We start from the raw sequence: 26,516 nt of genomic DNA, 5'->3' as shown, positions 1-26,516 counted from the left end.
CATTCAGGGATGAAGACTGGTCTGGAAGTGACCGAGAGGGTGCAGGCGGAACAAGCTGGCAAGGACATAACTCAGTAGTCACCAACAAAACACATTCCTTCTGTCCCCAAATGTACTGTAGAAAGTTGACCCTGAAGTTGGGAGACTAATGCTTGGGCTAGACACCTACCTACCGCAGACACAGACACGTAGACACACACACCTCTTTCTTTTTACCCAGAAGGGATACTATTACACATGTTCTTTTTCAACTTGCTTTTCTCACATAACAGACACTGGGCATCTTTCCACACCACTCCATGAATATCTGCCTTATCTTTTTAAGTGGCCAGAGAGGCATCTGTTGTATGACCATTCCATGATGAATATAATCGACCTCTATTAATTGACATCTAAGTTCTGTTCACTTTTTTCCATGATTACAATTCATTCTATGACAAACATGCTCGTAATACAAGTTTGTGCAGTGGTGTGGATATTCTTGTGGGAAAATGGCTAGAAGTGTTTCATATTTTTTATAGTTACTGTAAAATTGTCCCCAAAAACTGTCCTAGTTTTTAACCCACAGAGTCTGAGACTACTTCATTATGCCTCTGAAACTATACCTTTAAAAAACTGGATTTTTACCCATCTGATAGGTCAAAAATGCCACCTGTTGTTTGGATTTGTGTTCCTTCCATTCTTAGAAATACCGAGGACAGGCGTGGTAGCTCACGTCTGTAATCCCAGCACTTTAAGAAGCCTAGGCGGTAGCTGGGTGTGGTGGCTCACTCCTGTAATCCCAGCTACTCAGGAGGCTGAGGCAGGAGAATCACTGGAACCTGGGAGGTGAAAGTTGCAGTGAGCCGAGATTGTGCCACTGCACTCCAGCCTGGGTGACAGAGCGAGTCTCCGTCTCAAAAAAAAGAAGCCTGGGCGGGAGGATTGCTTGAGCCCAGGAGTTCAAGACCAACCTGGGCAACACAGTGAGACCCCCATCTCTACAAAAAAGGAAAAAAATTAGCTGGATGTGGTGGCATGCACCTCTAGTCCCAGGTACTGGGAAGGCTGAGGCAGGAAGATCACTTGAGCCCAGGAAGACGAGGCTGCAGTGAGCTATGATCATGCCACTACACTTTAGCATGGGTGACAGAGTGAGACCTTGTCTCTAAAAAAAAAAGAAAAAAAATACCAGGCATCTTTTCTCATGTCTACTGGCTACCCTTGTCTGCACTTGAGTAGGAAGCTCTAAAGCTTTCAGACTCAAAGGGATGAGATATTTGGGGGCAGAGGATTCTGTCTAGGGATGTCTCATACTGTATCATGGTGCATAAGCATTGACTGAGGTAGAATAGTTGCCCCTGGCCATCAAGAAAGATCTTTGAAACCAAAAGTTGAGCCTCATTAACTCCACTAACACCTCCCGAGGGCCTCCTATGAGCCAGTGGGGTGTGGTGTTGAACTTGCCCATGCCTGCTCTTGAGCAGCACTAAGTGGTGCAGCAGATGGGGAGCCTGTGGGGGCACAGAGCTGTTGGAAAGCTTGAACCCAGCTGTTAGGGGGACCAGGGTGGGAGGGTCTGGGAGGAGCAGTGTTGGAAGAGAGGATGTTGAACTAAGTTTAAAAAGACAGGTTGGGATGTTGAAAGGGATGAGGAGGCAGAAAAATGCCCAGCGTGTGTGGGGTCAGGCGCAGCAGGTAGGGAACCTGCACAGGGGTCAGCCTGGCTCGTGTGGAGCAGGCTGGCTGGTGGAGAGGAGGCCAGAGGTCATGTGTGTCATATGTTGTCTCTGAGGCTCGAAGAAACCCTGCTTGGGCCCAGAGTCTCAGAAGAAAACTCTTTCCCAGGGCACCCTAATTCCTGAGAAACCCAGTAACTGAGGCATCTCTGGGTTACACCTATGCCAGGGTAAGGTAGAGTCACATGGGGGGCTGTGGAGTGAGCCCCAGCCCAGGCTCCAGTCTCACTTACTAGCTGAGTGACTTTGAACAAGCCAGCTAACCTGTCTTAAGGCTCAGGCTCCTCATTCATAAAATAGAGACTGGACCTGTTAGAGGTGTGTGGGTTCAACTTAACTGGGTGCAGAGCTCTTGGAAGCGTGAAGCCTTCTAGATACGTGAGCTGACATGCTGGGGTGACAGCTCTGCCTGGGAGCCTAGGGGCTAAGCCCAGGGATGGGGGGTCGGGGTAACTGGTGTCCATGCCCAGGCTCCAGCCCCTTAACTGGATTCAAGTCTCATGGAATGAAGGGCTACGGATGGAAACCAAGAGAGCTGTTTTCACCAAGAACTGTTGGATGTAGGGTCTCAGGCAGGGCTTGAGGGACTCAGATGAATAAATATCCCACAGAGAGGGAGAGAGGTGCCTTGCTTTATCCCCATTTGATACCAGCCACTTCCCTCCCTGGGTCCTGGTTTTCTCATCTGCACATTTACTTTCTTTTCTTTTCTTTTCTGAGATGGAGTTTCACTCTTTCGCCCAGGCTGGAGTGAAGTGATGTGATCTCAGCTTACTGAAATCTCCGTCCCCTGGGTTCAAGCGATTTTCTTGCCTCGGCCTCCCAAGTAACTGGGATTATAGGCACCCACCACCACGCCCAGCTAATTTTTGTATTTTTAGTAGAAATGAAGTTTCGCCATGTTGGCCAGGCTGGTCTCAAACTCCTGACCTCAAGTGAGATCCACTGTACCCGGCCTTCATCTGCACATTTAGCTAGTATTAGTTAATCTTCCAAACTTTTCTGCTTTGACATCATTGAATACATTACTGGGAGAAGGAGACGGGCTCTGCTTGACCCATGGCTACAGCAAACAGTTGGCACCACATGCTACAGAGCTCAGAGGAGGAGCTGGAGTTCACAGTGGGCCTGAGTAGCTGGGAAAGGAATTCCAATCCCTTAGTATTCAAGGGATTTGTTGAAAACAGAGTGGATAAGGCATGGGAGGAGCCCTGTGGATCTGCTCAGAGGTTGCTCTGGGAGGTTACTTCAACTCAACAGGAAACTCAGTAGCGTTTGCCAAACCGGATTTCTGGAAGGAAAGGGTGGGGAGAAGTGGCAAAACCACTCTCTCCAGCAAGCCCGCCTTGCTGGGGACTGTCCCCTTCACAGGTCCCTGGGTCAGAGCCTTGTTTAACTCAGTTATATTCAACCCAACAGAACATACCCAGCTCCTCTCTGTGTGCCAAACAGATTAGATACGGGGGAACGGTTCTCAGTCTCAAGTAGCTGTCAGTCCTGTTGGGGAGGCAGCAGACACTGCAGACAAGGCAAAGGCAAGGCAGCTGATAAGGACAGTTAATAAAGCTACAAAACCAACTGTCCCTGCACACAGGAGAGGGAGCAGCTGGCCAACAAGCAAGAAGTTTGTGGTCTGACAGCTCTGTTAGAATCCAGGCTCTGACCTTATTGGCTGTGAGATTTTCCCCAAGTTTTCTTAGCCTCTCCGAACATCTGTCTTCACACCTGTAAGGATAATTATACCCATACAGCAGAGCTGCTATAAATACTAAGTAAAGATAAAATGTATACACTACCAAGCAGATGACCAAAGAATAACACTTAAGGATGCTTACCTAATATGAATTAAAGATCATGCACAAGTTTTATAGTGGTCAAACTTTAGATGTAATTGAGTTACAGTTTTCTTTTTTTTCAGAGACAGTCTTGCTCTCTCACCCAGGCTGGAGTGCAGTGGTGCAATCTCGGCTCACTGCAACCTCCACCTCCCAGGATCAAGCCATCCTCCCACCTCAGCCTCCCAAGTAGCTGAAACTACAGATGCGCACCACCATGACCAGCTAATATTTGTATTTGTGTGTGTGTGTGTGTGTGTAGAGACAGGGTTTTGCCATGTTGCCCAGGTTGGTCTCGAACTCCTGAGCTCAAGTGATCTGCCCACCTTGGCCTCGCAAAGTGCTGGGATTACAGGCATGAGCCACCGAGCCTGGCCAAGTTATATTTTTCATGTGCACTTTGTTGCCCCCTGTGTAGTCAATACATATGATATGAAGTTTGTCTCCATTTTATGGAATGCAGCATAAACTTCATCTTTAAAATGCTTACATGATTATGGAGGTGTCTGGTTGGATCTCTGCTTTCTGACACATTGAGGGTCATGACTGCTAGTGACTTAGGGCTAGGGCTGTTAGCCCCTCTGATGACACTGTTCCTAAGGGGCAGAATTCTCCATTTGAGGGACCTGCTGCTTATTACACAGCTACAGCAAGCAGACAGTACCCACTGTCTGTATATATGGTATAGAAGTTCCCAGGAGGAGTTGGAGTTCACCATGGGCCTAAGCAGCTAGGAGAACATCTGATATCTAACCCCTTAGTAGCTACTTCAAAAAACAAACAAATCTGTTTTGGGGTAGTGTGGGGAAGAACAGGACAGTATAAGATACGGTTTCTGGGCTGGGCGAGGTGGCTCACACCTGTAATCCCAGCACTTTGGGAGGCCCAGGCAGGCAGTTCACTTGAGGTCAGAAGATCGAGACCAGCCTGGCCAACATGGTGAAACCCTGTCTTTACTAAAAATACAAAAATTAGCTGGGCATAGTAGCACGTGCCTGTAATCCCAGCTACTTGGGAGGCTGAGGCAGGAGAATCACTTGAACCAGGGAGTCAGAGGTTGCAGTGAGCTGAGATCGTGCCACTGCATGCCAGCCTGGTGACAGAGCAAGACTCCATCTCAAAAAAAAAAAGAAAAAAGATATGGTTTCTGGGCTGGGCGCAGTGGCTCACTCCTATAATCCCAGCACTTTGGGATGCAAGGCGGGTGGATCACCTGAGGACAGGAGTTCGAGACCAGCCTGGCCAACATGGTGAAACCCCGTCTCTACTAAAAATACAAAAATTAGCTAGGAGTGGTGGTGTGGGCCTGTAGTCCCAGCTACTTGGGAGGTTGAGGCATGAGAATCGCTTGAACTCAGGAAGCAGAGGTTGCAGTGAGCTGAGATTGTGTCACAGCACTCCAGACTGGGTGCCAAAGTGAGACTCTGTCTTAAAAAAAAAAAAAAAAGATATGGTTTCTGTCCTCAAGAAGCCTCCAATTTAGCTGTATACAGTACACAATCATTGGCCCCAAGATTTCCATCTAACCAATCTACAGAGATGATGCCTGGGTCCAAGAGCACAGTAACTGTGATGTCTCCTGCAGTGAAGAGAAAAGCTGAAGGTGTTTGCTTAGGGGCCAGGAGGCTCCTGGAGCTCTCTGCTCCCCATTTCTTGTCAATCATTCTGTTCATTCTAAAAATTGAGTTTATCATCATTCATCTAAAAGAGAGGTAGAATCTCAAAGTCTACCTTGATTCTGACATCTTCTGAGCACCGGACTCACTGTTTGCCAATATGGGAAACAAATCCCACCAAACCCAGGGAAGTAGGAGGGGCGAACTGAGGATCCAGAAGGAAGCATTTTTGAGCATCTACTGCTGTGAGTCCTGGGAGGGGGTTGCTAGAGGATGCATGAAGTGGTCGTTGTGGCGCTGGATGCGTGAAAGGATAAGTGCTGCGTATTATTATTATGACTACTAATAACTGTCCTTGCACAGATAAGGAAATGAGGCCCACAGAGGTGAGGAAACTTGCCCAGGTGTCACAGCTAGGAAAGGAGGAGCTGGGATTCAAACTCAGAGTTGGAATCAGGCAGACTACCCTCCTCCTCTCTTCCGCACTCCTGCCCGTGCCCGTACCTGATTTTTCCTTCTTCCCTGGGCTGGACCCAACCCCCTGAGGAGGACATGATCTGTCCTTCTGCTTATCATGTTGGCCAGGCTGGTCTCAAGCTGCTGACCTCAGGTGATCCATCCACCTCAGCCTCCCAAAGTGTTGGGATTACAGGCATGAGCTACCGTGCCCGGCCTGGGCAAGTTATTTAAACTCTTGGGCCCTCACTTAAGGAAAAGAAAGTAACAGTTAATGTCTACGGAGTTCTTAGGGGACACAAAACACTTTTATATTCATCTAGTTCTCAGAGCCCGAGATGATCCCTATTTTACAGTAGGGCAACTGGTACTCAGAGGTAAAGAAACTAGTCCTAGGCCAGGCGCGGTGGCTCGCGCCTGTAATCCCAGCACTTTGGGAGGCCGAGGCAGGCGGATCACAAGGTCAGGAGATTGAGATCGTCCTGGCTAACACGGTGAAACCCCGTCTCTACTAAAAATGCAAAAAAAAAAAATTAGCCGGGCGTGGTTGCAGGTGCCTGTAGTCCCAGCTTCTCGGGAGGCTGAGGCAGGAGAATGGCCTGAACCCGGGAGGCGGAGCTTGCAGTGAGCGGAGATGGCACCACTGCACTCCAGACTGGGCGACAGAGGGAGCCTCCATCTCAAAAAAAAAAGAAAGAAAGAAAGAAAGAAAGAAAGAAAAAAGAAAAAAGAAAAGGAAAGAAAGAAAGAAAGAAAGAAAGAAAGAAAGAAAGAAAGAAAGAAAGAAAGAAACTAGTCCTAGATCACAGAGCCTGGAAGTAGCAGAGCCAGGATTTGAACCTAGGCCTAGGGACTCCTGAGCCTGGCTGCTTAGCCATGGAGCCATACTGCTGCTTTCTCTGTGGCTGCTAAATCATTGGTGAAGACCCACTCAGCTCACTGGCCCCTCAGGGCTACCTTCCTTCTACCTCTACAAAAGTGCATCACTCCCTTCCAGCTCCAAGAGGTATTGGTTCGGGAGCTCGGGCGGTGGGGGTGTGCAGGAGGCAGGGTGGTGGGTGGCTTCCAGCAGGGCTGACATCCTGTCCATCCCGCCCCCAGCTCCTCAGGGAGGGGCATCATCTACAGGGTGAGGAGAGCAGACACAGGATGGAAGAGCTTGAATAAAAGGCAAAGGAAAGATGTGGAGCTCGGCCCACCAGCAAGAGGCGCCTGCCTCTTCTCCCTCCTCCCTCTCTCCTGGGATCGCTCTCTCCCTCTCCTTGAGACGACAGAAACCTCTCTTTCTCCGCGGCTGCTGGCCCCCGGAGAAGGGCTGGGAGCACCAGGCTTGGAAACCGATAGCGCCCTTCCCTGCCGCCTGCCAGCCGCCCTCCCTAGCTGCGGCAGAAGCTATAAAAAGCATAGCCTTCAACAATAGGTGACATCACCCAGCAGCGGAAAGAACTGGATTCTGCCAGATGCCAGGGAGAGTTATGGCCCCCAGCCCTCCCTCGGGCCCAAAGCCCCTGGGGAAGGGCCTGGGTATGTTCTGCTGGATCCCTGGCGGGATGGAGGATAGACTCCAGAGGACCTCCTGCTCAGGGAGGGGAAACGGATCCTGGGGGACGGGGATTGATTTCACTGGAGGTTGCAGGGCTGGGGGATATGGGGAAGGAGCTGGGGAAATCAGGGCTCGCGAAATCCCACCAGTGTCCTCTGAATGTTTTGAGAGACAAGTAGAGGGAAGTGGAGGGCTGGGGGTGAAACAGGCGGGCACTACCAGGGGAACTGGTCCAGACCTGCTGTGAAGAGCTTCCCTCTGCGCCCTTGTGGCCTGGCGCCATCCCCAGCCCTGTATGTAGCACAGTGCCTGGCGCACACAGCAGCTTTGCCGACTGACTTCCCAACCCTGGGTCTGGATGTCGTGTCTGGTGAGCAGCAGGTTGACCATTCTGGCTGGAATGGGTGGAGGGAGGGTGCCTCGGTGGCCGATGCCTCAGGTGCTTTGAAGGAGGCAGGGAGGCCGTGGGAAGGGCCCTGGCAGCAGTGCTGACCTCCTGTCCACCCCCTGGAAGCTGCAAACTCCATTTCCTTTACACCCCACCCCCTCCCAGGCTGCAGCGGGGGCTGCCTCTCCTGTGCTTTCCCCCAGCACCGAGGTTGGACCCTGAGGAGAGCAGACGCTGTGATGTAAATGTTGAGCGTGATGAATCTGAACTGTCAGGCCAGCCCACCATGGCCCTGAGCCTCAGTTTCCTCCCTTGTAGAACCAGGGCCACTGGTGAGGGGCTGAGAGTGCAGACTGGGAGTCAGGGGACCTTCCTAGGACACAGGCTCCCTGTGTGACCTTGGGCAAGGCACCTCCCTTAGGGTCTCAGAGTGCGTCCTCCAGGAGAGGTTGGGATCCAGCCTCAGGGACCTGTTGGTTCCAATGCCAAGATCCCTAGCCCCAAGGCGGGGAGGGGTGGACACCTGGGTAAGATGGGTTTCAGGGCTGTACTTCTGGGGCAGCTGGCCTGGCAGCTGGAGCAAGAGCTTAGTTCCTCTCTGATCCAGAGACTTAATCTCCTTGTCTCTGGATCAGCAGCCCGGGCCAGCCCTTCCCTTCCTGTGCCCCAAGCCCATGTCCCTTCCCTTCACTCCTCCAGCCACACCCCTCCGCTCTTCCCTTCTCTCTATTGATCTACCTGTATCCAGCTAGCTCAGGCCCCATGTCCTCCATAAAGCTGTCTGTGACCCCCTCCATCCACACAGGTCCCCTTCCTTGGTTCCCTGGAGCGTGTAGTGTCTCCCACGCACCACACTCAGTGGGGTCCACTGATGCTCAGATGGCTTGAGAAGCACAAGTCTCGCTGCAAAGTTGGGCTGCTCGCCCTGAACCCTAAGCCTTCTCTCCTTGGGTCCAACTGCCCTTCGCAGCTGCCCTTACTGCCCGCTCCTCTCACTGACCACCACCCCAGGGCTCCAGTCACACCAGATGACTCTCCCTTTTCTAAGCGCAATGTATATGCATTCTCTCCAGGCCAAGCACACCGGATATACTGGGTCTCTTCCTGGGACTCCTTCTCTAACCCTTTTTCTGTCTGTCAATGTCCTGCTTCTCCAAAGTCCAGCTAACTCCCTCTTCTCCTCTCTGCACCTCGGTCAAAACTAATCTCTCTCTCTTCTCTGAGTGCATAGCCCTTTGCTTGACCTTGGTGGATGCAACGACCTCATTCTGCACCACGTTTTGGTGGGTGGGGTGGGCCCTGCCCCTCTGCCCCTCTACTAGGGGTGTTTCCAGAGCAGAAGTGAGATAAGCAGGCATCGATGAAGGGACAGGCATACTACTGGGCATAGGCTAACCTTCATCCTCATCACAACAGCCAAAGGCAGGTATCTTACTGTTTCAGAGACGAGCAAAACCGAGGCTCAGAGAGGCCAAGTAACACTCCCTTGGCCACCCAGATGGTAAATGGTGAAGCTGAGATTCCAGCCCAGGTCTACCAGATCCCACGGTTGAGCTCTTTGGACCCCAGCAGCCTGGGTGGTGCGAGGCATACCGTGGTCTCTCAGTCAGTGTGTGCAAAACTGAAGAGAGTCTCTTGGCTCATGTGGCTGGGGATGCAGCCTTATGTTTTTCTTGGACACAAACCATGGATGTCTTGTTTACAAGCTGGGGTCCTGAAGCATGAGGCACATATCAGGTTAAATAAGATGCCAAGCTAGGACTGGTCAGATCCTTCTCACCCTGAGCCAGGCAGGAGAAATTGAGACCTGAGGAGGAACCTGGGTGGCCAGTGATTCCAGGAGCCCTGGTCTAATTTGTACCCCCTACATCAAGAAGAGCGCTGCTCATCTCTTATCCTAGCTGGGTCCCTGGCTAAGACAGGAGCCGCTGGGAGACAGCATTGGCTGTCGGTGATGAGGAAGCTTGGCAGAGCCTGGGCTCTGCAGCGAGCAGGCCAGGTAAAATCCCTGCTCCTCTGCTTCCTGGCTTGTGACCTACCTACCAACCCTCAGTTTGGGGGTGGTGGTGCCTGTCTCACGGAGTGGCTCTAAGCTAAATGTATGTGAAAGGCCCATCCCAGAGTGGGTAGAGTAGCAGCCCTGAGTTCCAGGGTGACACCAGCTGGGGTCAACCCTTCCCGCCACTCTCCCAGCACCTCAGCAGGCAGGGACGGAGCCAGCTGTGGTCACCGCATTCCTTCTTGGGCTCCCTGAACCCAGGAGAGAAGGATGGGCAGCACCTCCACCTGCCCTCTCTCCCACTGACCCCAGGCCTCTTGTACTGGCCACTGGGCCCTCCAGCCTCCACCAGCTCATCTGCCTCCTTCCCAGCCCAGGAAGCAACCGGTGAACTCTCTGTGTCCCCCAGCTCCAGCACCTGTGCCCTTCCTTCTGCAGCCCTGGCCTGCCTATGTCCTGACCACTGACCACTGTCCCTAATTTGGTTCTGGGGCTTCTGAAGCCTGATGGACCATCTTCACTACAGGCTCTTGCTCTCTCTGCTCCCAAGGGCCCTGCCTTCACTGCTGCCACTCTCAGGAGTCCTCTGTGATGGACTTTGGGCAGGTCAAGTGCACTCCACCCTTCCAGTCACCTCCTCACCACTCTCCCATGTACTAGGTACTATGCCAGCTGACCTCACCCCCAGCATATGAACTGATGGGGGCTATTTACTGTGAATCTCTCTTTCTTTGGGTAACTGATTAGATGGACTATATTAATTTACTTGTTCATTTGTTTATCTTTCATTCATCCATCTGCTCACCTGTCATACAGTCATCTATTTACTTATACATTCTTTCATTCATTCATCTATCCATCATCCATGTACTCATTCATCTCTCTATCCATCAGTGTCATCATCTGTCCAACAATCCATCCATCCATCCATCCATCCATGCATCCATCAATCCTATCCAACACCTACTAAGCATTTATTAGGTACCAGGCCCTGTGCTGGATGCATGGGGTGCAGAACCAAATAGGCTATGGTCTCTGCTCCCAGGAGCTCACAGTCCAGTCTGGGAAGACAGGGAGACATGAGTTCTGAAGTTCCTTCCCATTCCAACATTCCTGAAAATCTGACTGGTACCCAGGCTCTGCCAGTGAGCACAAGGTAGATGCTTGTGGCCTGACTAAAAGGCTGGGATTTTCCCGTGCCTGGGAACACCAGGGGCTTAGGTTGATCCTCCTTCATCTAGGAACACCAGGCCCTCCTCACCAGCTCAGCTGAGGCTCTGCAATCTCCTCTTTTTTCCAAGCTGGTGTACTGATGCTGCACAGGGACAGTGTGGAACACATTATGGGACCCTCCTTCTGGAAGGCCACTGCCAGCACCTCTGACCCTACCTCCACTGGTGAAAGTTGGTAGAGTCTGAGGAAGGAGTGGCCAGAACACAGTTTCAAATTTCACTTTCCCTGGATTCTTTTTTTTTTTTTTTTTTGAGGCGGAGTCTTGCTCTGTCACCCAGGCTGGAGTGCATGTAGTGCAGTGGCACGATCTCAGCTCACTGCAACCTCCACCTTCCAGGTTCAAGTGATTCTCCTGCCTCAGCCTTCCGAGTAGCTGGGATTACAGGGGTGCGCCACCACGCCTCACTAATTTTTGTATTTTTAGTAGAGATGGGGTTTCACCATGTTGGCCAAGTACGTCTCAAACTCCTGACCTCAAATGATCCACCTGCCTCAGCCTCCTGAAGTGCTGGGATTACAGGCATGTGCCACCATGCTCGAACTCTTTTTTTTGTTTTGTTTTGTTTTTGAGACAGTGGCTCATTCTGTCACCCAAGCTGGAGTGCAGTGGCACAATCACAGCTCACTGCAGCCTTGACCTTCCAGGCTCAAGTGATCCTCCCATCTCAGCCTCCCTAGTAGCTGGGACTACAGGTGTGCACCACCACACCCAGCTAGTTTTTTTCTTTTTAATTCAATTTTTTGTAGAGACGGGGATCTCACTGTGTTGCTCAGGCTGTCTCAAACTCCTGGCCTCAAGTGATCCTCCCGCCTTGGCCTCCCAAAGCACTGGGATTACAGGCGTGAACCCACTGTGCCCTGGCCACTTTCCCTGGATTCTTTATCCCCCTCTCTAAATTATCTCTTTCCACCTTTCCCTCCCATCTCCATTTCTCCTATCTGTTCTCTCCCTGTTCTCTCTGTCTCCTCCCTGATCTCTTACTTATCTCCCTTCTCCTGTTTCTTCTCTCTTCTCATTGAATGGTGGGACACATGGAGTTCAAATTTTGGGTCACCAGTGTGGGTCCTTGGAAAAATCAGGACACTTCTCTCAGCTAAGTCTCCTTTCCTAGAAACCACGACTCAGAGAGGACAAACCAGATGGTACATTTACCCTGCCCAGCCTGCAAAGAACAGGCGCTCTTTTCCTCGTGCCCATCCAGTTCCTTCCTTTTCTCCCTCCCTCCTTGTTCACATTCTTTCCCTTGCCCTTCTTTAGAGAGCACAGACGAATGCTGAATCACACGCTTAATTTTTAAATTCTAATTCTCACCTACAAAAGCAACACCTCCAAGCTCAATCACACTGAAAACAGATCTGTGGAATCCAGCAGGGATTTGCTCCCTCGGTTCTTTCCTAGCTCCCATCACCCCCCCATCGTGGGGCTTGCTGGAAAGATGACAAAGAAGAGGGAAGAAGGGCAAAGGGTGAAGGAGGAGAGGAGGGTAGGAAGATAGGCCTCCAGAGGAAGCAGGGAGGGGCCTGAGCCCACCCTCCTCCGGGAGCGCCCCTCCGCTCACCGACGTGTCCTCTGAGCATGAGGCAATGATGTTGTCGATGAAGGGGTTCCATTTGATATCCAGCACATTGCCCTGGTGGCCGCAGACCTTGGGGTAGTTGGGTTCAATCCTGCCTGTCTGCAGAGGAGAAAGAGAGAGAGAGAGAGAAGGACATTAGTTTGATGGCCCTGGGGTGGCCTTGAATGGAGCGCCTTTTTTCTGGGCCTCTCAACTAGACTGGAAGGTCCTTGAGGAATCACTGTGTTTTATTTTTGTCTTTGGGCCCCGCTGGGCCAAGTCAGGCTGGGCCACATTGCTCTGTGGCTGTGTCCTCCCCAACACTGAATGGTGCAGGGAGGTCACACAGCCATGGGCCATGGTGGGGCAGGCTGCTGCTCGTTCACACACACCTCTGCAAATGAGGAAAAGGTGCCCCTGCATCAAGTAAAAGTGTTTAAAGTTAAGCTGTTACTACCCACTGGAATCACCAAAGCCTGATAGGCAGCAGCCCTGGTGGCACACACACAGGCCCATGACCTGCCCTGTTCACGCACACCCAGATGCTGGGGTGCACCTACTTTCCCTGGGGCCCACCCTCCCTGGTTCCCCCAGGGCACAGTCAGGTTTGGATCAGGAGGAGTCTCTTTCCTGCTACTCCGGGAGTCAGTGGAGAGGCCTGAATCTCTGGGTCCACCTATACACTCTTACATGAGCCATTCTCTCTACGATATGAATGAGCATCCTTGTGCAGTGTACATCTTGAACACCTGTATACAGTGCCCTGTGGTTGAAAGCATAGTCTTTGGAGTCACACAGGCCTGTGTTTGAATCACAGCTCTGCTGCTTTTTAGCAGTGAAAGTTGTGGCCTTAGGAAAGTTAATGAACTTCTCTGAGCCTCGGTTTCCCCTCTCTAAAATGAGAATAGCAATGTCTACTTTTTAGCATTGTTGTGAAGATTATGTGAGCTAATATGCTTAGCAAAGCACTTAGTGAAGAGAATATCAGTAAATATTCAATATATGACAGCACTTATTATTGTACAGCTTAGATGACACCTCCTCCAGAAAGTCTTCCCTGATCCCTTAGTGGGTGAAGATCTCTTCCTCTGTGCTCTCACAGCATTCTGTGCTTCCCTCCATTATGACACAACCAAGCCGGGCACGGTGGCTCACACCTGTAATCCCAGCACTTTGGGAGGCCAAGGCGGGCGGATCACCTGAGGTCAGGAGTTTGAGACCAGCCTGGCCAACATGGAGAAACCCCATCTTTACTAAAAATACAAAAATTAACCAGGCATGGTGACACATGCCTGTAATCCCAGCTACTCGGGAGGCTGAGACAGGAGAATCGCTTGAACCCCCGAGGCGGAGGTTGCAGTGAGCCAAGATTGTGCCACTGCACTCCAGCCTGGGTGACAGAGCAAGACTCTGTCTCAAAACAAACAAACAAACAAACAAACATCACAACCAGATCTGATTTGCAGTTTGTTTCTGTTTGTCTGTGAGCAATTGAGGACAGAGTCTGTGTCATCCTGGTCTCTGAATCTCCAGCCCCTTACAGGTCTGGTACCCAGTAGGTGCTCAGTCCATGACTTCCTGGGAGGGGGTGAGTCCACAAAAGGATGGAACGAGGGGTGTGGATGGGTGTGGAAGAGCTGTTCCATGTTTAGCGGCTACAAAGGTGACAGAGAAGGGAGGGGTATAGGCAGAAGCTATGCTTCCATCTCCCAGGTCTTTTTCATGCTAGTTTTTTGGGGAGTTTGGAGGAAAGGAGGCAAGGAGGTTTCTCCAGTTACCGCCCATCTGCTAACAGTGGGTAGGTGGTCAGAAAAGAGGGAAGTCTAGGAGGTCCTACCGCTCTCTCCTTCAGATTCCTCATCAGAATAATAAGGAGGAGGAGAACCAATTTCTGCCAAGCCCTTGCTACTGCACATGCCTGGCACTTCCCAGTGAGATGAAGAAGAGTTATTTCAGAGTGTGTGTCCTGCTGTGACCTCTTCCCCACCACTTCCTGCCTGCTTCTCTATCGGCTCATTTCCAGATCGTTTGATCTTTTGCAACAGAGCCATGGCAGGATGGGTAGAGGAAAAAACAGGACTGGAGAAAATGGCAGTGGTATGGAAGATGCAGAATGAGGCAGAGAAAGAGAGGGGGAAAAAAGCCTCAGAAGCTAGACCCAGGAGAATTTCACTGATGTTGTATGTTGTGGGAAAATTAGAGGATAGAGAAAAAGGATTTGGAGAGTGTTGATATCAGTTATGAAAGGGCTTCCTTTTAATATTCTATGAAAGATGCAATTAGGTTTGGAATATATTTTAAATTATTTTTTGGCTGTTAGAATATAAGTTTTTAGGCCAGGCACGGTGGATCACGCCTGTAATCCCAGTACTTTGGGAGGCTGAGACGGGTGGATCACCTGAGGTCAGGAGTCTGAGACCAGCCTGGCCAACATGGAGAAACCCCGTCTCTACTAAAAATACAAAAATTAGCCAGGCGTGGTGGTGGGTACCACCATCAGTAAATGCTCAATATATGACAGCACTTATTAATCCCAGCTACTCGGGAGGCTGAGCCACGAGAATAGCTTGAACCCGGGAGGCGAGGGTTGCAGGGAGCTGAGATTGTACCACTGCACTCCAGCCTGGGCGACAGAGCGAGACTCTGTCTAGTTTTTATTTATTTATTTTTTTTTTTGAGACAGAGTCTCACCCTGTCACCCAGGCTGGAGTGCAGCGGCGTGATCTTGGCTCACTGCAACCTCCGCCTCCCGGGTTCAAGCAATTCTCCTGTCTCAGCCTCCTGAGTAGCTGGGACTACAGGCGTCAGCCATCATGCCCAGCTAATTTTTATATTTTTAATAGAGATGGGGTTTCCCTGTGTTGGCCAGGCTGGTTTTGAACTCCTGACCTCAGGTGATCCACCTGCTTTGGCCTTCCAAAGCCGTGTGCCATTGTGCCCAGCTGAATATGATTTTTTAAAAATGAGACTCTAAGCAGAGGCTGGGTCACATGTGACTCTGAGATTTATTAGGGTTACGCACGTTATCTTTAACTCTGAAAACAACCCTGTTAATTAGGACGAGGAAATTAAGGCCCAGAGAGGTTAAGCTACTTGCCCAAGGTCAAACAGCTGAAAGCAAAGCTGGGATTTCCACACAGGTGTGATTCTCAAAAGCGAGTGTTCTTGAACCCTATTGGTCATTGTTGGCCAGCTCCCGTCCTGCAGCTCAGACTTTTCATGGGCAGATAGGCCCTGCATCATCTGCTTCCACAGCTCACTTGCTCTCTGACAGAGTCATTCCTTCCATCTGATCTCAAAAGCTGCATTGGAGTGTTCCCTGAGCAGAGCTGTCTGCATTAAGTGTTTGGCACCCAGCCTGGCCCAGGCAAATCTGAGAGGCACCGAACCAGTCAATAGGTGGCCATCAGATAACAGGAGCTTCTAGCCAGCAGCCCACGGGTGATACACTGGAGAGGCAGGTTAGGCAACATCACTGGAACCTACTCAGAACAGAGAGGAGCCTATTTAGAAGGAGGAGTGGCCACAGCCCTGCACTCGGGAAGGAGACAAGTCTTTCTAGAGACTGATGAGCTCCATTGCTTAAAAAAAAAGTTTGAAAACCACTTTTCCTTTTTTTTTTTTTTTTTTGAGACAGAGTCTCACTGTCACTCAGGCCGGAGTGCAGTGGCGCGATCTCGGCTTACTGCAGGCTCCGCCCCCCGGGATTCACGCCATTCTCCTGCCTCAGCCTCCCGAGTAGCTGGGACCACAGGCGCCTGCCACCTCGCCCAGCTAATTTTTTGTATTTTTAGTAGAGACGGGGGTTTCACCGTGTTAGCCAGGATGGTCTCAATCTCCTGACCTCGTGATCTGCCCGCCTCGGCCTCCCAAAGTGCTGGGATTACAGGCATGAGCCACCGCACCTGGCTGAAAACCACTTTTCTATAGAGACATCAAGCAAATTTAAAAATGCAATTATTAACTCCAAGAAAACATGTTGTCTGAGAAAGCTAATGTAGGCTGGGCACAGTGGCTCACACCTGTAATCCCAGCACTTTGGGAGGCCAAGGCAGGTGGATCGTTTAAGCCCAGGAGTTCAAGACCAGCCTGGGAAACATGGCAAAATTCCACCTTTACAAAAAATATACCAAAAAAATTAGCTGGGCATAGTGGCACACACCTAGAGTCCCAGCTACTTGGGAGGCTGAGGTGGGAGGATTGCTTGAGCCCAGGAGGCCTAGGCTGCAATAAGTCATGATCATGCCACTCTCCCAGCCTGGACGACCGAGTGAGACCCTGTCTCAAAAAAAAAAAAAAAAAAAAAAGAAAGCTAACGTGATCACATTACTTAATGCTTTATGTACAATATTTACATGATTGTAATAATGTAAAACCTGAATATTTATATCTTAAGCAAGAATTGTGCTATGCTGTACTGGGAAGACAGAGGCAAGGAAAGTGTGTGTGTGTGTGTGTAGTAAGAAGGGAGACAGAGCTGGAAAAATGCTAGAGCCTCATTTTCCATAATAGGGAGCCAATAGGCCATGTCTAATATTTGAAAATCAAGATGCAGTGGTAAAAGCATGCAATTAAGAAATATGGGGTTAAGTGCAAAAAGAAACAGCTAAAACCAGAGTAGGAAATGCAGGGGTATCCCAAGACAGGACAGGGATTGTGGCTCTAGGCAGTGGTGGGTTGTAGATGCTTAACAACTGGGTCTCCAGAGGAAAAAAAGGCCCTGATTCATAGCGTTTGCCAATTTTGGTGTTGTAAATATTCCCACGATCACTGATTTCAGGCTAATGCCACCAAATATAGAAATAGAAGAGGCTCTCGGCACACTATTATAGAATATTTCCACTATGCAAATGTAATAGGCATAGAACACAGATAATAGTGAAATAATTGGGAAGTAATACATTTTTAATATTTAGTACTTCTGCTTTTACTATAACTTAATTGTAAGTTTATTCAATGTAATTTATAATAATGGCTCTGTTTAACAACCAGCTTGCAAAACTCCTAAATTCCTAAAAATTTTACCAGTAGGCTCTCACGAGCCAGCACAAGCCAACCCCAGCACATCAGTTTGCAGTGCTATAGGCCGTAGAGTATTATTAGACCTTCTGACCTCTGCACATTTATTACTTTAACAAACATAAAAATTAAAGAACAAACAAAATACCTCTGCCAAATGTTCTAAAGGAAGCTGATTGTAAATTTTTTAAAATGTGAGCAATCTTCTCCCCAAGTCCCACATACGCCTCTGTTGTACAAGTTACTGTTTCTGTAGAGGGGGTGTGACCAGAGACCAAACTTGGTTCTGTCTGTCGCTAAAGCCTGGCTCCTAAGTGCTACACAATACTGTTTACTCATGCTTCATACTAATACAGTAACACCAACACTAACACATGGCTATTGATAATATCATAACATATTAATATAAACACATTTATATTGATTTACAAATATGATCAAATTTAATCCCCATAACAAGCCCATTTTACAACTAAGAAAACAGAGATTTAGCGAGCTTCTATGGAGTCAAGATTTTTCAATGTTACATGACTGTACAATGACTGTTTAGATGGTCGGCTCACAGAATTGTCCCAGGGGTAGGGTTCTCAGAGGTCCAGGGCTCTAACCTGCCATCTGATCCTCCAACCTCAGAGAACTTCAGTCTCAACAGAGCTGGGGCAGAGACCTTGCTGCCTGGGGTGGAGGGCGGAGGAAGAGACCTATTCTTTGGGGTCTATAACCCTTAGGGAGATCTTCACCCTGTTCTTGTGGGCATTATCCTGGAGGGCTCACAGAACAAGTCCATCCCTTCTTTGCTGGGACAGACCTTCAATGTCAAATGTTGAATGGCAGCTGTTGTGCACCCCGAGTCTTCCCAAGGAAGAGCTCGGGGCTGGGGATCAGGCTGTATCTCAAATACACCCTGTGTGCCAATGCCAACGGACAGAGTTATTGGCAGATAGGGTGTCTTTGAGATACAACCTGATCCCCAGCCCCAGGAGAGGGGCATGGACGCCCTGCTCCAGGATGAGTGGGAGTGTGAAGTAGGGCAACTTCTCTGGAGAGCCATTTGACAGAACCTCTCCAACACTTTTAAAAGGTTCATGACCTTTGACCAATAATTCTGCTTCGGGAATTTACCCCAGGGAAATCAACAGAGAAGCACACTAAAACAGTCACCGCCATGTTATTTATCATAGGGACAGCAATGGGGACATTGTCAAAATAAATTACAGTACACCCATATAATGGAATATTCTGAGGTCATTTAAAATCATATATTCAAAGAATATTCAGTGGCATGAGCATTGCTAAAGATCTACCCTTAGTAAAACAGAATCAAGTTCTATACAGTTTGAGTATCCCATATCCAAAGTGCTCGGGACCAGAAGTGTTTCAGATTTTGATATTTTTTTTCAAGATTTTGAAATATTTGCATTTTACTTACTGGTTGAGCATCCCAGATCTGAAAATCCAAAATCTAAAGTGCTTCAAAGAGCATTTACTTTGAGCATCATGTTGGTGATCAACAAGTTTCAGATTTTGGAGCATTTTGGATTTTGGGTTTTTGGATTTAGAATGCTCAGCCTGCATATATAAAAGTATCCCTATCTAAAAAAACCACTCTACAAGAAAATACATCAAAATGCTAATAGTGACAACATATGAATAGTTGGATATTACTAGCAGCTTCCAATTCTAACAAACATATAAAATTGTTATTAAAAAACAGATATTATTACAAAAAACACACCTCCCATAGCCCTGATTGAAAAATATTCCTTTCTGGTTTCAAGCAAACAGGTCTTAAAGAAATAATATGCAGACTGGTGCCTACCAGATTTGCATGTTTCAAAAGCTTTTGTGCAACATAAATTATTTGTTCATACAGGTTTCTCTACACCCTTGTTACCACATGGATGGTCTGGAGGGTGCTATGGCTTGAATATGTTCCCCAGAGTTCATGTGTTGGAACCTTAAGTCTCCAGTGCTACAGTGTTGGGAAGTGGTTATAAGAGGTGATTAGGCCCTCATGCATGGATTAATGTTTTTATCTTGGGAGTGGGTTAGTTATTGTGAGTGGGTTTGTTATAAAAGTGAGTTTGGTCTTCTCTTGCTCTATCTCTCTTGCCCTCCACCTTCTGCCATGGGATGTCACAGCAGGAAGGCCTTTGCCAGATGCCTGCATCATGCTCTTTGATTTCCCAGCTTCCAGAACCGTAAGCCAAATACATTTCTGTTTATTATAAATTGCCCAGTCTGTGGTTTTTGTTACAGCAACATAAAACAGAATAAGACCAGGGAAAATACATCTTTGAAATTAAATAAAATTATATAATTAATTGAAAGTGCATTTGAGTGTGTGTGTGTGTGTGTGTGTGTGTGTGTGTGTGTGTGTGTGTATGTGGCATGCACTCAGGCAGCCATGGCCGGGCCCTCCCTTGGAAAGGCTGGCGGCATGGTGAGTCTGTGGGTGCGGCTCACCCAGCAGGCTGTCCAGAGGAGCAGTGGGTGATCTCAGCCCCTGTCCAGGATTTATCTGAACCCAGTGAACTGACTGGGGATGAGACAGTTTCAAACTAACCTGCATTGCAGCTTCAGCTTCCTAGATTTTCCCATCACTGCAGAGCTGAATTTTGTACATGGAAGCAAAATGTTTTCTTACCTAGAGAATCAGCTTAGTGAGGCAGAAAGAACAGACTGAGCAGGAGGTAGGATTTCCACACCCGGTTCCGGCGCTCATTGGCCCAGTGACCTTGAACATAACCCCTGGCCTCTCTGGGCTTCCCAGTTTCCCAGATCCTGCTCTGATGCCCTTGCTGCTTTTTCATGGCTCCCCTTTTTACTTTATGAAGCAAGACACACCTGCAACCACAGAGTGCCGTGCCTCTGGTGTACCAGCACAGAACACAGGAATCCACATTGAGTCCACATGAGAAAGATGTGGGATGGCAATACCAGAACAACCATGAAGAAGACAATAGTGATAATCAAAGACTTTGATGAGTGAGTGCAAAGTGCCAGGCCTTGTGTTAAGCAATTTTTTCATTTTTTTCTTTTCTTTTTTTTTTTGAGACGGAGTTTCGCTCTTGTTGTGCAGGCTGGGGTGCAATGGTGAGATCTTGGCTCACGGCAACCTCTGCCTCCTGGGTTCAAGCGATTCTCCTGCCTCAGCCTCCCAAGTAGCTGGGATTACAGGTATGTGTCACTGTGCCCAGCTAATTTTTGTATTTTTAGTAGAGACGGGGTTTCACCGTGTTGGTCAGGCTGGTCTCGAACTCCTGACCTCAGGTGATCCACCCACCTCAACCTCCCAAAGTGCTGGGATTACAGGCGTCAGCCACTGTACCTGGCCGTGTTAAGCAATTTATATACATTTAAAAATGTAATCCTTGTAATGACCCTATAAGGTTTTATTAAATCCTTATAACCCTCTGGTAACAGTTCATTTTATGGATGAGACACTGAGCTCTGGGAGGCGACTTGCCCAAGGTGACAAGCTGGGAAGTGAGGAGCTATCACCTGCAGTTGGCTGTCTGCCTGTAAGGCATCTCTGCTATGCTGGCTTCTGTTTCAGGATGTAGATGAGACACCAAGTAAACCAGGGAGGAAAGTCGTTAGAAATCAGTGTAGGAAGCCAGGCGTGGTGGCTCACTCCTGTAATCCCAGCACTTTGGGAGGCCGAGGCGGGCGGATCACCTGAGGTAGGGAGTTCGAGACCAGCCTGGCCAACATGGAGAAACCCCGTCTCTACTAAAAATACAAAACTAGCCGGGAGTGGTGGCACATGCCTATAATCCCAGCTACTCAGGAGGCTGAGGCAGGGGAATTGCTTGACTCGGGAGGTGGAGGTTGCGGTGAGCCAAGGTTGCACCATTGCACTCCAGCCTGGGCAACAGGAGTAAAACTCTGTCTCCAAAAAAAAAAAAAAATCAGAAGTAGGAGCTCAACATTTCTAGTGCAGTTCCCACAAGGAGTCGGCGGCAGCTCAGTTGTGAAGCCCCTTAGATTTGTTCTTGGAGACCCTCCCTTCCTACTCTTTTTCCAACCCAGTCTCTCTCCTCCGCCTAGAGCTTGCCAAACTTGGCTACATTTTAGAATCACCTGGGAGTTTAAATAATCCCAATGCCCAGTGAGCAATATCAACTTAATTGTCAGTTAAATTATCAATAAAATAAAGTGATTAATTAATCAAACAATTAAATATCAATTTAATCCCAATATCCGAGAGGCAGGAGCCAGGCATTGGTATTTTTAACAGGTTTCCCAAACTGATTTCAACGAGCAGCAAAGATTGGGAACCACTACCTTAGAGGCTCCACAGCCTGCTGGGGCCTGGGCCTCCTGCCTCCTGGAGCACCTGAAATGTTTGTGCATTCTAAGAGTCAGCAGCTGAAGATTAGTCTTGTCTCATGTTGGGGAGGGTGAGCAATTAAAAACATTATCGGCTGGGCACGGTGGCTCATGCCTGTAATCCCAGCACTTTGGGAGGCCGAGGCGGGCAGATCGCCTGACCTCAGGAATGTGAGACCAGCCTGGGCAACATGGCAAAGTCCCATCTCTACTAAAAATACAAAAATTAGCTGGATGTGGTGACACGTGCCTGTAATCCCAGCTACTTGGGAGGCTGAGGCACGAGAATTGCTTGAACCCAGGCGGACGAGGTTGAAGTGAGCCGAGATTGCACCCCTGCGCTCCAGCCTGGGCAACAAAGTGAGACTGTCTCCCAAAACAAAATTAAGAACATTATCATGCACATTTAATACAGGCTCATTTGTAGAAACCACAGGTAAAGCAAATAGGAAGATAGAAGTCACATTAGGTGATGAGCATGTAAAGGAGAACCCAGGGCAGTGGAGCATGCTGAACCCAGCAGATGGGTGATTTACTGCTGGAATCCCAAGCCTCAGTATGAAAGATGTTTTTTCATGGGCCACCCCTATCATCACTTTCCCTCACTGTGTGCTGCCCCATGCATCCCAGACCATCTGATTATGTTGCTTAGAGTCTTCTTGGCTCTCTCTTCTATGACTGGAAGTTGATATTAAAAGAGAGAGAGTCATTATAAAACAGGTATTGTAGTCCTTCTCCCCAGAGTCCTGGGCAGAGATCAGGCTCCCTGTGTCCCAGGCTCCTGGGCCTGAAGGAGGCTTTGCCCCCGACTCACATTTGCACAACCCTCAACACTTGCACAGACATTATCTTAATTAGTGTTACCCAGAGAAACTGACTAAATGAGGACACTTGCCCCTGGTCACACCACTTGGCAGTGACAGAACCAGAATGAGTTTATGCAGGTTCAGAGCTCTGAGTACCACCAAGGGGCGGGAGGGGGTCTCGTGCTCCTAAACATGGATGTCCTTCATCCAAAGTGCTGCCTGCTCCACCGCAGGGTCTTCCCTATTTTCCAGTGACTGTCCCCAACATACACATGTATATGCTTGCATGTGCAAGTGAACACACACACACACACACGTGTGCGTGCCATACAAGCTCCTCTCCTGTGGTCCTTTCTGCCCTGGCCTCTGGCTGTGTTCTTTCTTTCCCTCCATCCCAATCAAGACTTACTTGTCTCATGTCCCCTATTTCAGGACCCTGCTTGCTTTGGCCAATTAATCAAGTAAACAAAAGCTTTCCAAGGAGGACTGGGGAACATTGGGTTAGTCCATTTCTCCTTGCGGGTCATCTATGTACATATTGACAGGAGCATTTTAGAGAAAGCTGCTTGGCCCAAAAGTGGGGTTTTTAGACTCTCAGGCAGACTTCTAGGACATCTATTTTGAGTCAAGGGCTTTATTCACTCTAGAGCTGGCAGGATTTCTGAAGTGGGCCCACTGGTTTATCTCCTTCCCTGTAATGTCTGCTCTTTTCAGTTCTCTCTCCAAACCACCTTACACACTGTTGCCTAATTTTCCTAGGATGCAGCTCTGATGAAATAACTTCCGTGTTCCAAAATCTTCAATGGCTTCCTATTACCTAGACATTATAAGCCAAACTCTTTATCCAGGCATCAGAGCTGTTGTCATCCCAGCATGGTCCTGCCTTGACACTCTCCCTCAGTCCACTGCCCATGCCATGCCCATGGTTATACACCTCCACCTCCAATGCTCCTTCCACACTGAAGGACCTTTGGTTCCTGGTTCATCCCTGCCACCAGGTTGTGAGCACCATGATGACAGTGGTCTTGACCAAGGCCACACTCTCTTGCTGAGAGGTAGAACATACTCTGCAGGGAGGGAGGTGAGGCGGGTGTGTCCTGAGATGGTGAAATCCCTGCTTCCCAGCATTCGAGGTCTTAAATGTGATGGGCAGGGAGACGGCAGAGGGAAGGTGAGGCTCCCAATATCCAGTCCCACCATGATGTCTCAATATCCTACAGTGGGGGGAGGGGGTGGTGCACAAAAACTGTAACTGTTGGAAATGTGAGAAGTGGCAAAAAAAAGTTACATGACAGCATCTATGCAAATTGTGGAAAAAGCACATTTCTGGTTTAGGCAGAAAATCAAAAGAAAAGGACAGTGCTTGCACCATCTCGAGGCTGTCATCACTAGCATTGGCTTTCTCCTCCGCTGCTACAGAGCCATGTTCTCCAAGCAGGTGGGAGAGCTGGGGACGCGGGGTCTGGACCAACAAAGGAGTCAGCTCTGGGGTCTTCAGTATCTTCCCGTGGCTGGGCCCCAAACAGGCCTTCATCCTTCAGGCTCCCCACCAGAGGCCTTCCTGAACATCAGGAACCCCTCCCTAGAGGAATCTATCCCAGCTGGGGGTGGTCTAGAGAGAGATATAGGCATGAAGGACCCGGGGCAGGTGGAGCTCCGTCAAGGTCAGGAGGAGGTTCCTAAGTCTGCCCTTCGCTTTTTGGTCCAGAGGCCTGGGTTTCTGCCATACTAGGGGCCCTCTCAATAGAGGACCCACCATAACTTCTCCTGTGTGCAGGGGGTGCTGCCAAAAGTATAAAAACTCCTCCTTCCATTTGCCATCTAGCCCAAGGAACAAGGAGGGAAAAGAGGACTCTCCCACCAGGTGCCCTTCCGGTAACACCCCAGTTCCACACACCTCTCCTGTAGTGTGAAAGGAAACTCGTTTTGAGTTGTGATTTTTGCCCAGCCCACCTGGGATTTGGGGAGCATTACTAAAGCACTGCTACAGCAGAAGGGCAGCAGCCTGGGGTTCAGTGGACCTGGGTTTTCATCTCAGCTCTGCTGCACACTGGCTGAGTGGCCTGAATCTCTGTCTCTCTAGGTCTCAGTCTCTCCCTCCGAAAAGTGAGACATTTTTGGGGGGCAGGGATAATAAATATGGTGTCCTTGCCCCTCCTGGGGTTTCTATATCTACAACAGGCATTGCCAATCGCTCAGAGTCCTGCCTGAGCCCAGCAGTCCTCAGCACAGCATCTAGGGAGTCCCAACCAGTCGATCAGAGAATGTCAATCTGGGGCCATGTGATCTCTTAGAGCCCTGACAGCTGTAAACATCCTGAGCCCCTTGCTAAGCCTCTGAGACTCCCTGTACCTCTCTGTATTCAGAGAGGATTCCCAGAGGCCTCTGATGGGTTAATCCCCACAAATGCTTTTACATTTGCTCCTTCCTTTCCAGGTGCACCCTGCCCATAGCCTTCCCGAGGCACTCCAGTCTTCTAATTTGTCTCCACGGTGCTGGTCTCTTCTCGAACCCCAGAGCAAGATTGGCCTTCTATAATTATTACTTTCCTTGTGCAACTCCTCCAGAATCTTCCATGACATATGTAACTATCTGTAGGAATTTTTGGCAGTTGGGCATCCAAGCCCCCTTCCTGATTTGGAGGACTTTCCCACTGTGGGCTGTCCTGCTGGGATGCAGTGCCCTACCATGAAAGCTGAGGCAGGGGCTCCTCCTACCCAGGGTCCTCTGCTGTCCAGGGATGGGGCATGGGACTGGGTTTGGCCAATCAGACTCCTACCCAGGGTGGGCTGGGACTGGGCCCTCGGGAGCTGTCTTGGTGCTGATCTGGTTCCAAGTCTGGCTCTCCACTGTCCCAGCCCTAGCCCTTTAAATCTATGAAGCCCCTAAACCCTTTCTGCATAAGAGGACTGGGGTTGGGGGTGATTTCAGTTGCTAGCAACAGATAACCATATCTGTGTTATCTCTGCTCCTCAACAATGTCTCCACTTTTCAGAGACAGAAACTGAGACCTAGAGACAGAGATTTGGGCCACTCAGCCCGTGTGCAGCAGGACTCTTGACTGAGTCAACTCCCCTTTCTCCGTCTTATCAGATCTGACTTACCTGCCTGGCCCTCCAAGGGCATGCACACCCTGTTCCCACCCCCAACTGCCCTCTAACCTTATTCTTCGGTTTGCTCAACCCTACAGGGGTCACACTTCTCAAGTGTGACAGACCCAATTTTAAATGTGATGTCTCAGGTCCTATGAAAATAGTGATATCTCCCCCAATCCCAATATTTGGATGACCACACCTTTTCCCAGACTTCTTCTCTGACAGAGACAAAGAACTTCTCTGCCAGATCATGTGTGTCCTAACCCTTGGTTTGGGAAAATATGGTCCCCAAATCAGGGTGCTCCTCACTGGCCCCCTCCCTGCCTTCCTTGTGACACGGTCCTTAGAAAGGCCTGCTCCTCTGGGCTTCTGCGCCCCTCAAGAGACGCCCCAACTCCTGCTCCCACTGAGACGACTTACTGCACTTCACATCTTGTGGTCTTCCTTTTCCCTCAGCTTTTCTTTACAATTTTTTTTTTTTTTTTGAGATGGAGTCTTGCTCTGTCACCCAGGCTGGAGTGCAATGGCATGATCTCGGCTCACTGCAACCTCCTCCTTCTGGGTTCAAGCAATTCTCCTGCCTCAGCTTCCCGAGTAGCTGGGATTACTGGCACCTGCCATCATGCCCGGCTAATTTTTGTATTTTTGTAGAGGCAGGGTTTCACCATGTTGGCCAGGCTGGTCTAGAACTCTTGACCTCCGGTGAGCTGCCTACCTCAGTCACCCAAAGTGCTGGTATTACAGGCATGAGCCACCGCGCCTGGCCCCTTTTCCCTCAGCTTTTCTAAGCCCTTCTTCCCACAGCATTTGTGATCATGCTGGCTATCATTTACTGAGGGCTTCCCATGTGTCAGACCTGAAGCCAAGTGTTATTTCAATTTTTCAGCACAATAACGTTACGAAGTACAGGTCACTGT

At 49.3% G+C, this 26,516-nt stretch overlaps 1 protein-coding gene across 2 annotated transcripts in view; it reads right to left on the bottom strand.

The window, feature by feature from the left end:
- CORO2B (coronin 2B) overlaps positions 1 to 26,516 on the bottom strand; it is a 151,612-nt gene that overhangs the window by 20,062 nt on the left and 105,034 nt on the right. For both annotated transcript variants that reach the window (XM_030814650.1, XM_030814651.1), the window contains exon 3: positions 12,348 to 12,464. In XM_030814650.1, coding sequence (XP_030670510.1) covers positions 12,348 to 12,464 — 117 coding nt within the window. The remainder of the gene's footprint in view (positions 1 to 12,347; positions 12,465 to 26,516) is intronic.

Source organism: Nomascus leucogenys, chromosome 6, assembly GCF_006542625.1.
Source record: "Nomascus leucogenys isolate Asia chromosome 6, Asia_NLE_v1, whole genome shotgun sequence".
Lineage (NCBI taxonomy): Eukaryota > Metazoa > Chordata > Mammalia > Primates > Hylobatidae > Nomascus > Nomascus leucogenys.
This window is presented reverse-complemented; position numbering and strand designations above follow the sequence as displayed.